Source organism: Mauremys mutica, chromosome 5, assembly GCF_020497125.1.
Source record: "Mauremys mutica isolate MM-2020 ecotype Southern chromosome 5, ASM2049712v1, whole genome shotgun sequence".
NCBI lineage: Eukaryota > Metazoa > Chordata > Testudines > Geoemydidae > Mauremys > Mauremys mutica.
This window is the reverse complement of record NC_059076.1, coordinates 119,210,551-119,223,204: the sequence shown is the minus strand read 5'-3', so window position 1 is coordinate 119,223,204 and position 12,654 is coordinate 119,210,551. Positions and strand designations below refer to the sequence as shown.

At 41.8% G+C, this 12,654-nt stretch overlaps 1 protein-coding gene across 2 annotated transcripts in view; it reads right to left on the bottom strand.

The window, feature by feature from the left end:
* The window catches only part of MAN2B2 (mannosidase alpha class 2B member 2), a 61,903-nt gene that overhangs the window by 36,837 nt on the left and 12,412 nt on the right, over positions 1-12,654 (bottom strand). For both annotated transcript variants that reach the window (XM_045018595.1, XM_045018594.1), the window contains exon 3: positions 4,146-4,251. In XM_045018595.1, coding sequence (XP_044874530.1) covers positions 4,146-4,251 — 106 coding nt within the window. The remainder of the gene's footprint in view (positions 1-4,145; positions 4,252-12,654) is intronic.

Below are 12,654 nucleotides of genomic sequence, written 5' to 3'. Positions count from 1 at the left end.
GCGCTGGTGAGTGGCCACACTTGATGACCAGCGCTGCAGCACCAGCACTGGAATCCTTATTCCCCATTCTGAGTGAGGTGTACTGCCAGCACTGCAGCCAGGGAGTTGCAGCGCTGGAAGTGCCCTGCAGGTGTGGCCACTTACCAATTGCAGCGCTGGTGGAGGCTTTCCAGCGCTGCAACTCGCCAGTGTAGCCATACCCACAGGCTCCAAGAGCCCAAGCACTATCTAATTCCAAAACAAACTCAGCAGACAACACAGGAATGCATGTGTGATTCAGATTTAGTCACATGGGCAAAGACTGAACAGGCAATATTGAGGATCTTGGAGGGGAACATGTGATGCTAAGCTTTTTTAGAAATCAAAATCTATTAGTTTCATTTGCTCCTGTTAAAATAGCTACCAAAACTGCATTTCCCTTTTTTAAAAAATTATATGCACAGAATAAAATATGGATTTTAGAAACTTCTTAACCTCTCCCCCCAAAAAGGAAGTGTTGACTGAATATCTAGCAAGAGGATCTTTTTGGCCAAAATTAGTGTTTATTTTGGGACAAACACTAGTCTGTGCCCCCAGCCCAAGTTAACTAACTTTGCCCAAAAAATCCCCAAAGGAGTCAGAGAAAAAAGAATCTTTATTCTCACTCCTCCACTTGCTCATGGAGCATAGTTACCCCACTAGGATGCAACAGCAGCTGCTGTTCTTATGTTCCTTGTAAATACTGATGTGTGGGGTTCTGGCCAGTGGTTCTGTGCAGTCAGACCCACCAGCCATGATGAAGCTACTCCTCTGGCCCTCTCTACATATTCCCCTTTACGTTGCCATAGGGAGAAGTGCCACAGAACACTGCTCTGAAGCGAGCAGGGGTGCCAATCAGTCACCACAGTTAGCTGGAATAATTCCATCTCAGGTCTCTTGCCTGGTCTTCACTGAAAAACTATGACACTTCCCCTGAGTTATTCTGGGCCTTTGCAGTACAAAGGGAGCAGGATTTGTACACCTTTCCTACATATTAACAACAATAGAGTCAATCCTAGATATTAGAGGAACCTTTTAGCCTAGCAGACAAAAGGCATAAAAAGATCCAATGGCAAGAATTTGAAGCTAGAAAACTTGAACTGAAAATGAGTTGCAAGTTGTTAAGAGTGAGGTTAATTAATAGTTGGAAATAGTGGATTCTTAACCATTTGAAGTTTTTAAATTAAGCTAAGATGTCTTTCTGAAAGATGTGCAGTAGCTCAACACAAACCTGATGCAGGAACTATTGAGTGAAATTCTACTGTCTGTTATGCTGGAAGTCTAAGTAGATTATGGCAAGGAAGTCCATGAACTTATCTTATATGTATTTTTTAAATAAATTTCAAATACACATCTTTATCTCAAGGCTGTTCTTGGGAACCAAGGACTTTGTAATCAGTAAAACTGTCCATGTTCTAAGAGAGTATATAATGGTGAGCAATTAAATTACAAGCCAATTTACAATGATTTTCCTGTATACTGCAGTTAGTTTGTTGTTTTTTTTTGTATTTTTTTAAGCAAAGAACCTTATGGTAAGTTTGCACTATAAAGTAGATATTAATTTTTACAGAAACTTAAGTCAGTTCTTAAATAACTAGGAAATAAAAATGAATTCAGAGAAAAAAAAAGTATAACAACGAAAACTAAAGAATCCTGTGGCACCTTATAGACTAACAGACTTTTGCAGCATGAGCTTTCGTGGGTGAATGCCCACTTCGTCGGATGCAAGAGTGGAAATTTCCAGGGGCAGGTAAATATAAGCAAGCAAGAAGCAAGCTAGAGATAATGAGGTTAGATCAATCAGGGAGGATGAGGCCCTGTTCTAGCAGTTGAGGTGTGAAAACACAGTTACCCTCCCACCAACAGCACAAGAAGAAGAACTCCACATGGACTCCTCCTGAGGGTCGAAATGACAGTCTGGACCTATACATTGAATGCTTCCGCCGACGTGCACAGGCAGAAATTGTGGAAAAACAACATCGCTTGCCTCACAACCTAAGTCATGCAGAACGCAATGCCATCCACAGCCTCAGAAACCATCCTGACATTATAATCAAAGAGGCTGATAAAGGAGGAGCTGTTGTCATCATGAACAGGTCTGACTACCAAAAGGAGGCCGCCAGACAACTCTCCAATACCAAATTTTACAGGCTCCTTCCCTCAGATCCCACTGAGGAATACACTAAAAAACTGCACCATCTACTCAGGACACTCCCTACACTAACACCAGAACAAATTAACATACCCTTAGAGCCCCGATCAGGGTTATTCTATCTACTACCCAAGATCCACAAACCCGGAAATCCTGGACGCCCCATCATCTCGGGCATTGGAACTCTCACTGAAGGACTGTCTGGATATGTGGACTCTCTGCTCAGACCCTACACCACCAGCACTCCCAGCTATCTCCGTGACACTACTGATTTCCTGAGGAAACTACAATGCATTGGTGACCTTCCAGAAAACACCATCCTAGCCACCATGGATATAGAGGCTCTCTACACAAACATCCCACACACTGATGGAATACAAGCTGTCAGGAACAGTATCCCTGATGATGCCACAGCACAACTGGTTGCTGAGCTCTGTGCCTTTATCCTCACACACAACTATTTCAAATTTGATGACAATATATATCTCCAGATCAATGACACCGCTATGGGCACCCGCATGGCCCCACAATATGCCAATATTTTTATGGCCGACCTGGAACAACGCTTCCTCAGCTCCCGTCCACTCACACCCCTTCTTTACCTACGCTACATTGATGACATCTTCATCATCTGGACCCATGGGAAGAAGACTCTGGAAAAATTCCACCATGATTTCAACAGCTTCCACCCCTCCATCAACTTCAGCCTGGACCAATCTACACGGGAGGTCCACTTCCTAGACACCACAGTGCTAATAAGTGATGGTCACATTAACACCACCCTATACCGAAAACCTACCGACCGCTATGCCTACCTTCATGCCTCCAGCTTCCATCCCGGACACACCACAAGATCCATTGTCTACAGCCAAGCACTGAGGTACAACCGTATCTGCTCTAACTCCGCAGACAGAGACCAACACCTAGAAAATCTCCACCAAGCATTCTCAAAACTACAATACCCGCACGAGGAAATAAGGAAACAGATCAACAGAGCCAGACGTGTACCCAGAAGCCTCCTACTGCAAGACAAACCCAAGAAAGAAACCAACAGGACTCCACTGGCCATCACATACAGTCCCCAGCTAAAGCCCCTCCAACGCATCATCAGGGATCTACAACCCATCCTGGACAATGATCCCACACTTTCACAAGCCTTGGGTGGCAGGCCAGTCCTCGCCCACAGACAACCTGAAGCATATTCTCACCAGTAACTGCACACCGCACCATAGTAACTCTAGCTCAGGAACCAATCCATGCAACAAACCTCAATGCCAACTCTGCCCACATATCTACACCAGCAACACCATCACAGGACCTAACCAGATCAGCCACACCATCACCGGTTCATTCACCTGCACATCCACCAATGTAATATATGCCATCATATGCCAGCAATGCCCTTCTGCTATGTACATCGGCCAAACTGGACAGTCTCTAAGGAAAAGGATAAATGGACACAAATCAGATATTAGGAATGGCAATATACAAAACCTGTAGGAGAACACTTCAACCTCCCTGGCCACACAATAGCAGATCTTAAGGTGGCCATCCTCCAGCAAAAAAACTTTAGGACCAGACTTCTAAGAGAAACTGCTGAGCTTCAGTTCATTTGCAAATTTGACACCATCAGTTTAGGATTAAACGAAGACTGTGAATGGCTTGCCAACTACAGAACCAGTTTCTCCTCCCTTGGTTTTCACACCTCAACTGCTAGAACAGGGCCTCATCCTCCCTGATTGATCTAACCTCATTATCTCTAGCTTGCTTCTTGCTTGCTTATATTTACCTGCCCCTGGAAATTTCCACTCTTACATCCGACGAAGTGGGCATTCACCCACGAAAGCTCATGCTGCAAAACGTCTGTTAGTCTATAAGGTGCCACAGGATTCTTTGCTGCTTTTACAGAACCAGACTAACACGGCTACCTCTCTGATACTTAACGAAAACTAAGTTAAACACCAAAGAAACATACCTGTTAACTGTAAAATTTGGTCATTGATATGTGTCACAGCTTCATCATGCATCACCTGACCTCCAATTATGAATTCTAGTCGCCCTTCTTGAAGTAACTCATGTACCTACAATACAGAATATACAGAAGGCAAATGATAACACAATTATAATGTCAATTTTTACCACCAAGGCTATAAATACAGTCTAGGACTTATGTTATCTAAGTGTGACATTTATCAAATGTGGCTCTACCAAAGCGTACAGGGTGGTGGGGATATAAATGGAGAATTAAAATTGTTTCAGACCATCTTGGATAACAGCCATTAATGGACCTATCCTCCATGAGCTTATCTAATTCTTTTTTGAACCCAGTTATACCTTTGGCCTTCACAACATCCCTTACTAATGAGTTCCACAGATTGACTGTGCATTGTGTGAAGAAGTACTTCCTTATGTTTGTTTTAAACTTGCTGCCTACTAATTTCATTGGGTGACTCCTAGTTCTTGTGAGGGGGTTACGTGAGGGGGTAAATAACACTTCCTTATTAACTTTCTTCACACTATTTATGATTTTATAGACCTCTATCTTATCCCTCCCTTAGTCGTCTCTTTTCTAAGCTGAACAGTGCCAGTCGTTCTAATCACTTTTTGAATGGAAGCTGTTCTATACCTCTAATCATTTTTGTAGACCTTCTCTGTACCCTTTCCAATTCTAAGATATCTTTTTTGATCTGGGGCAACCTAAACTGCATGCAGTATTCAAGGTGTGGGCGTACCATGGATTCATATAGTGGCATTGTAATATTTTCTGTCTGATTATCTATCCCTTTCCTAATGTTTTCTAACCGCTTTTTCGGCTGCCACTGAACATTGAGTGGATGTTTTCAGAGAACTATCTACAAAACCCCAAGATCTCTTTCTTGAGTGATAACAGCTAATTTAGACCTGATCATTTTGTATTAATAGCTGGGATTACATTTTTCAATGTGCATTACTTTGCATTTATCACCACTGAATTTCATCTGTCATTTTGTTGCCCAGTCACCCAGTTTTGTGAGAACCCTTTGTAATTCTTCTCATGCTGCTTTGGACTTAACTATCTTGGGTGATTTTGCATCATCTGCAAACTTTATCACCTGTTTTCCCCTTTTTCCAGATCATTTATGAATACATTGAACAGCACTGGTCCCAGTACAGATCCCTGAAGGACATCACAATTTACTTCCCTCTACTGTGAAAACTGAGCATTTAGTCCTGCACTTTGTTTCCTATCTTTTAACCAGTTAGTGATCCAGGAGAGGACCTTCCCTCTGATCCCATGACTGCTTACTTTGCTTAAGAGCCTTTGGTGAGGGACCTTGTAAAAGGCTTTCTGATAGTCCAGGTACACTATACTCACTGGATCCCCCTTGCCTGCATGCTTGTTAAACCCCTCAGAGAATTCAAATAGATTGGTGAGGCATGATTTTCATTCACAAAAGCCATGTTGAGTCTTCCCCAGTATATTACGTTTATCTATGCCACTGCTAGCTCTTCCTCTGCCTGAACTTGTGGGAGCATCCTCTGGTCGGGCATCCTGACCCTGGAGGCTTCTGCCCAGGGTCCTTTACTTGACTTGCTGGGAATGTGGCTTGCATGTCCTACTGACTAAAGCCAGGCTAGAGAAACTACCCATTGTGAGAGGTGTTTGTTGGTGGAGGCCCTCAGGAAGCAGGTAAGACAGCTGCAGGGGGAGGTGGCTAATCTGTGTAGCACCTGGGAGCACGAAGACTTCATCAACAGGATGCATAGGGAGACATCTGGAATGGGGGGAGGCTAGCCAACTACAGAGGCACCAGAGGAGAAAGGACAAGCGGCTGCTCCATGGGGAGGAGACTGGCTGCTGGCCACCTAAGGCAGCAGACAGTGCTCCACACACAACCTCAGCTCTCCCATCCATTGACGTCAAAAACCAGTATGTTGTACTGGCATCGAAAGAAGAGGAGCAGACCCCAGTGTCTGAGGAGGAGTCACCTTCCCCCCAAGCTAGGAGATTGATGACCACCAACCCTAACAGGAGGAGATGTGTGTGTGTGTCGGGGGGAAAGAGGGGAGGATGTGGTTGGGCCTCCTTTCTGAGGGGGATGGAGGCATCCATCTGACAACCTGACATGATGTCCTGAAGGCATGCTGCCTGGCTGAAGTCCACATCTGAGACATTTCGGAAAGGTTGCCGAGGCTCCTCTGCCCCCCTGACTAATACCTTATGCTTCTCATCCCCGTGGGCAATGATACTACCAGGTATGACCCTACGCAGATCAGCAGTGAATACATGGCTCTGGGAGCAAGGATGAAGGAGTCCGGGGCACAGGTGGTATTCTTGTCCATTCTTCTGGTTGATTGTAAGAGTCCAGACAGGGACACACACATCCTGCAGATGAATGCATGGCTGCACAGATGATGTTGACAGGAAGGCTTTGGTTTCCTCAATCATAGGAAGCTGTTCCAGGAAGGAGGACTGCTGGGAAGAGATGGGGTCCATATGACCCAGAAGAGACCCCCAAAAGGGACCCCAGAAAGGAAAGGGCATCTTTGGACACTAGGTTCAAAGAAGGGAAGTGACAAAAGCCCACTGATAGATATAAAAGAGGTGATCTTAACAGAGGTCTACGTATTGGGGGGTGGGGAATCAAAAATTACAATAGGGTCATAGAAGCAACAAGAGCGGAAAAGTGTGGGAGTCCACTCAACATCTTAGATGTCTGTACACAAATTCAAGGAGTATAGGCAAGAACAAACATAAGTTAATTATGACATAATTGGCATCACTGAGATTTGGTGGGATAAACAGCTTGCTTAGGAAGGACATGCAGGGAAAAAAGCAAGTTAGGGGTGCATTATATATCAAGAATATTTACACTTGTTCTGAGGTCCAGAAGGAGGTGAGAGGCAGACCATGTAAAAGTCTCTGGGTGAAGATAAAAGTGGAAAACACATAGGTGAAGTCATGTTGCGGGTCTAATACAGATCACCTGATGAGAAGAAGGAAATGGTTGAGGTATCTCTAGAAAAAATGACAGAAATATCCAAAACACAAGACCTGGTAGTAATGGGGAACTTTAACCACCTAGACATTGGTTGGAAAAGTAATATGGCAAAACACAAAATGCCCTAGAATTTCTTGGAATGTATTGGGGATAACCTCTTGTTTCAGAAGGTGGAAGAAGTAATGAAGGGGAACAGCCATTTTAGACTTGATGCGGACCAACAGAGGGGTATTGATTGTGAATCTGAAAGCTGAAGGTAATTTGGTGAAAGTGACCATGAAATAATAGATTTTCTTAGAAAGGAAGGAGAACTGCAGAATGATGACAATGGACTTCAAAAAAGCTGACTAACAATTCAGAGAATGGGTAGGTAAGGTCCCATGGGAATAAAATGTAAAGAGAAAAAGGTATTCAGGAAAGCTGGCCATTTCTCAAGGAGACAATATTGAAGGTGCAACAGCAAACTATCCCTATGTGAAGGAAAGATAGGAAGAATAGTAAATGGCCAATATGGCTCCATCTGGAGCTCTTTAATGACCTAACGATCAAAAAAGAATTCTACAAAAAGTGGAAACGTGGACTAATTGCTAAGGAGAAGTACAAAAAGAGTAGCACAAGCATATAGGGACAAACTCAGGAAGGTTAAGGCACAAAATGAGCTATACCTACCAAGGGACATAAAAGTCAACAAGAAGAGGTTCTCTACATTATGAGCATGAAAAAGTTGAAGGAAAGTGTAGGTTACTTAGTGGGGAAGAAGAGCTAATAACTGATGACATATAGAAAGCTGAGGTGCATAATGCCTATTTGCTTCATTCTTTACCTAAAAGGTAAATTGTGACCAGATACCCAACATAATTAATATTAACAACAAGGACGAATGAACATAAGCCAAAATAGGGGAAAAAATGGTTAAAGAATATTCAGATAAGTTAAATATGTTCAAATCAGAAGGGCCTGATGAAATTCATTTAAAGATACTTAAGGTAGCTGAGGCAATCTTAGTATTGTTAATAATTATTTCCCACAACTCATGAAGGATGGGTGACATGCCAGAGGACCGGAGAAGGGCAAAAAGAGTACCTATCTTTAAAAAGGGAACAAGGACGACCCCGGGGAATTATACACCTGCCAGCTTAATGTCAACGCCTGGAAAGATACTAAGACAAATTATTCAACCATCAATTTGTAAGCACCTAGAGCAGTGCTTTTTCTTCACGGACCACTTGAAAATTGCTGAGGGTCTTGGTGGACCACTTAATGATCTTTCCAAATGTTGTTTGTACCGTTAGCTAACTATTGTAAAGCGCTTTGGATAAAAGCACTATATAAAAAAAACTTGAATAATTAACTTTTTTTGTTCTACAAATAAAAGTACAACTCATATTTTAATATCAGTAGTCTTACCTTTCTAATGAGATGGGTGTGCCCTCTCTCCCCCGCCACAGCAGCTCCCGAACAACTCCATTCAGGTGATCCGCAGATAGTTCCCTCTAAGGTGCGTGCCTGTGCGGCTCCGCTAAATAGGTGAGTGGTCCTTCCTTGTGTGCAGCCGCACTTTAGAGGGAACTACCCGCAGATAACCTGAATGGAGCTCACAGACCAATGGTGGTCTGTGGACCACAGTTTGAGAACCTCTGACCTAGCGGATAATAAGATTATAAGGAACAGCCAGCATGGATTTGTCAAGAATAATGCCAAACCAACCTAATTTTCTCCCTTAGGGAGGCTACAGGCCTAGTGGATGGGGGCAAGCAATAGATACAACATATCTTGATTTTAATGAGGCTTTTGACAATCCCACATAACACTCTCATAAGCTAACTAGGGAAATGAGTATGCTTATAAAATGTGTAGATGACTCCAAGCTCAGAGGGATTGCAAGCACATTGGAGGACACGAGATTTCACGAGTTGATGAATTGGAGAATTGGTCTGAAATCAACAAGATGAAATTCAGTAAAGAGAAGTGCAAAGTACTACACTTAGGAAGAACAAATCAAATGTACAACTACAAAATAGGGAATAACTGGTGATAGTATTGCTGATAAGGATATGGGGGTTAGAGTGAATGACAAATTGTATACGAGTCAACAATGTGATACAGTTGTGAAAAAGGCTAATATCATTCTGGGGTGTATTAACAGGAGTGTTGTATGTAAGAGAAGGGAGGTAACTGTCCTGCTCTACTCACCACTGGGGACTTCTCAGCTCGAGTACTGTGCCCAATATTGAGCACCACTCTTTAGGAAAGGTGAGGACAAACTAGAGGGAGTCTAGAGGAAGGCAACAGAAGTGGTAAAAGGCTGAGAAAACCTGACTTATGAGGAAAGGACTGTTATGAAGAGGACAGTGATCAATTGTTCTCCATATCCACTGAAGATAGGACAAGATATGATCAGCTTAATTTGCAGCAAGGGAGATTTGGGTTAGATATCAGGAAAAAACTAACTATACGGATAGTTAGGCACTGGAACACACTTTCAAAAGAAGTTGTGGAAATCCCGGGTTTGGAGGTTTTTAAAAACCAGTTAGACAAACACCTGTCAGGGATGATCTTGGTATACTTGATCCTGCCTCAGCACAAGGGGATAAACTAAATGCCCCTTCCATTTCTATGGTTTGAACTCAGTTTTTGCATGCTTTCCAACTTTTTGCTGCTTTTATTAATGTGTTAGATATCAGCTTTGTCATGAAAATAAAAATAATAATGCAACATTGTTGAATATTAATTCATGTTCCCTTTTGTTTCCTATATAATTACTATTCATCCTTTCTATAGCCCAGTAGATATATACTCCCAAAGTAGCACACAGATCTGATACAATTTTCATAGGAGATTCATTGTTTTGTTTTTTAAAGATCTGACATACATATTGAGTTATTCCACATGTAGCAGTTTTGGATATTTTATTAAAAACAGAGGTGTTTCCCTCATCTTTTTTCTCTATATTCTATTTTAAAAGTATATTTTAACACCTGCCCCTGAAAAATACATTTAAAAAAATCTATTGCTACTAGAAATTGGAAGCATCTACCCCTTTAATCAACCACAACTTGATTACAAAATTTAGCAAATGTGTTAGATATGGAAAAAACCTGATAATAATCTGGTTCCATTCTACCAAAGGTAACACCATAAGGCTGTTATCTGCATTTTTAGGACAGTTTGCTGAAACATTATATTAGCTTTGAAGTCCCAGGTATCATCAAACACTGTCTGTCTGAACATATATTTTGCTATCAATTAATTTAAAAAACCTGTCATGTAGTGTTGCAGTTCCACAGCCATTATGCTGCTTTCCCCAGGATCTTTGAGTGAATGCCCCCATCGCTGTTCAGAAATGATGCCATATTGTCAATTTTGGTCATAATCATCCCTTCATTCATCATGATGTAAAAGTGCTTTAAGGCTGGAGCATTCACAAATTAGTTCCAGCTCAATATGGCAAATGATTAGCATGCTGGGAAACCAGATAACCGATATCTGGGGTAGGCACAGAACTGCCTCCTGATCTGCATGAAAAGCATCTGAAGCTATTACTGCTCTTTTGGAGGGCATGTCCTGGAGAGATACCTTTGGCCCAGACTTCTGGGCATGGAAGCCTTTTTTTATTTAAGTTTTGTGGAACTACTTGGAGATTGAAAATATTTTTTAAAATGTTATTAAGTTAGATGACACCCATCCTTAGACAGCCTCCCCCCAAAAAACCTGGGGACAAATCCTGTACTAACTTTTTTTGTTTTTTGGGAGAGGGGGGAAGAGAGGAGCAAAGGGTGAAATGTTTTGAGCCCAGTTCTAAGTCCAACATATACTTCTGAGCAATTTGGTTCACCTACTCCCCTTTGCTTATCTCCAGCTACAACCAGGCAAGAGTTCTTTTCTTCATCCCAAATGATTGCTGCGTACTGGCCAGGATCAGTCACAAGGAGGTGGCCCCATGTCCCTTCTCCTCCCTGCCCTCCTACTATAATGCACAGACTCAAACCTTGGAAGTACAGGCATGGTTCAGGTGTGAATGTGTAGTGTGGAAATTTGCACATGATGTGAGTTAAAGAGGGTCACATCTGTCTGTCTCTGAGCCCAAATGCTGTAATAGGTAAAGGTAATAATTGGAGATATACCAATCTCCTAGAACTGGAAGGGACCTCGAAAGGTCATCGAGTCCAGCCCCCTGGCCTTCACTAGCAGGACCAATTTTTGCCCCAGATCCCTAAGTGGCCTCCTCAAGGATTGAACTCACAACCCTGGGTTTAGCAGGCCAATGCTCAAACCACTGAGCTATCCCTCCCCCCTCATCATCCCGTGTGCTCCTCCTTCCACACTGCAAGATCAGCTCCAATTATCTCACTTTTATATGTGTGTATATATATATATAAAAATGACACTCCAGTCACAAGCAAATATTTCACAAATGGCTGGAGCTAGATTAATACTTTATACCATTTGAAAGTTGGGCTTTAAGCCTTCAAATAATGTAACTATTACTGTAGCAATTTTGTTACAGTAGCCACTGTTAGAATTCAAGTGAAAAAAGCAGGCCAGTAATTGGACTGATGTGATTTCAATGACCAATACCTGGCAACTCACTAGTGTTAATAACAAATGTTATAATCACTGGAAAGCTAGTATCATAGCTCTCTAATGGTATATCATTAATTTAGTTTTAATAATATCTGTGACACTTAAGGATTAAAAATACATTTGTTTCTAACTGTGATGGCTATAAGATAACCAATCACAAAACTATCACTGCGTTTTTTAAACCAGCAGTACATTTTTTGGCACTGCTCTAAAAGTGAATAGAGCACATTCTGGGCTTTGGACCAGGATGATTTTCAATCCTTGTATTGAAATGGACTGGAAAATAGAATGAGAGTATGAGGCTACTAAAAAGCAGCAGCTGTTCTGGGAAGCGAGAACACGACATTTAATTTTTCTACTGATTTTGCACTACGGAGATCAGAATTGGTAAATGAAAGCTTTTCTTACAGCTTGGTTCTGTAAAATCCAGAGAGAGAAGCACAATTTCAGCGTCCCTGAAGGTACTACACATGAATATTAGAAAGAGAAGCCTTTTCCTTAGAGCGTAAGTTATAGGGACACCATAAACAATTTTGATTAGAAGTTCAAAACATTTTCAACCACTACACATGGAGGAGTACCCATGCCAATTTTTGTGGATTTGCAGTAACATTTTCTGATTTAGAAAGGTGCAAAAGACCCACACAAACAACAGGAGAAGCTAAGAGAAGCTAACTGACTAAAACAATGAAACTGACTATCTGCAGAATGCTGTCAAATGCACAAGACAAAACTATTTTTCTCTCCAATCTTTCGATTGTAGAAATCTTAGGTGCAAATGGACAGAATAGTAGGTAAAAAAAAAATTCAGAAAAGAGGTGTCATTTTAAATTGACAATGTCCCTCAATTAAAACAAACAAAACTGAGATTTTTTTCTCCCTGGACAATGGATCATATTGTACTGTTACATAGAACTT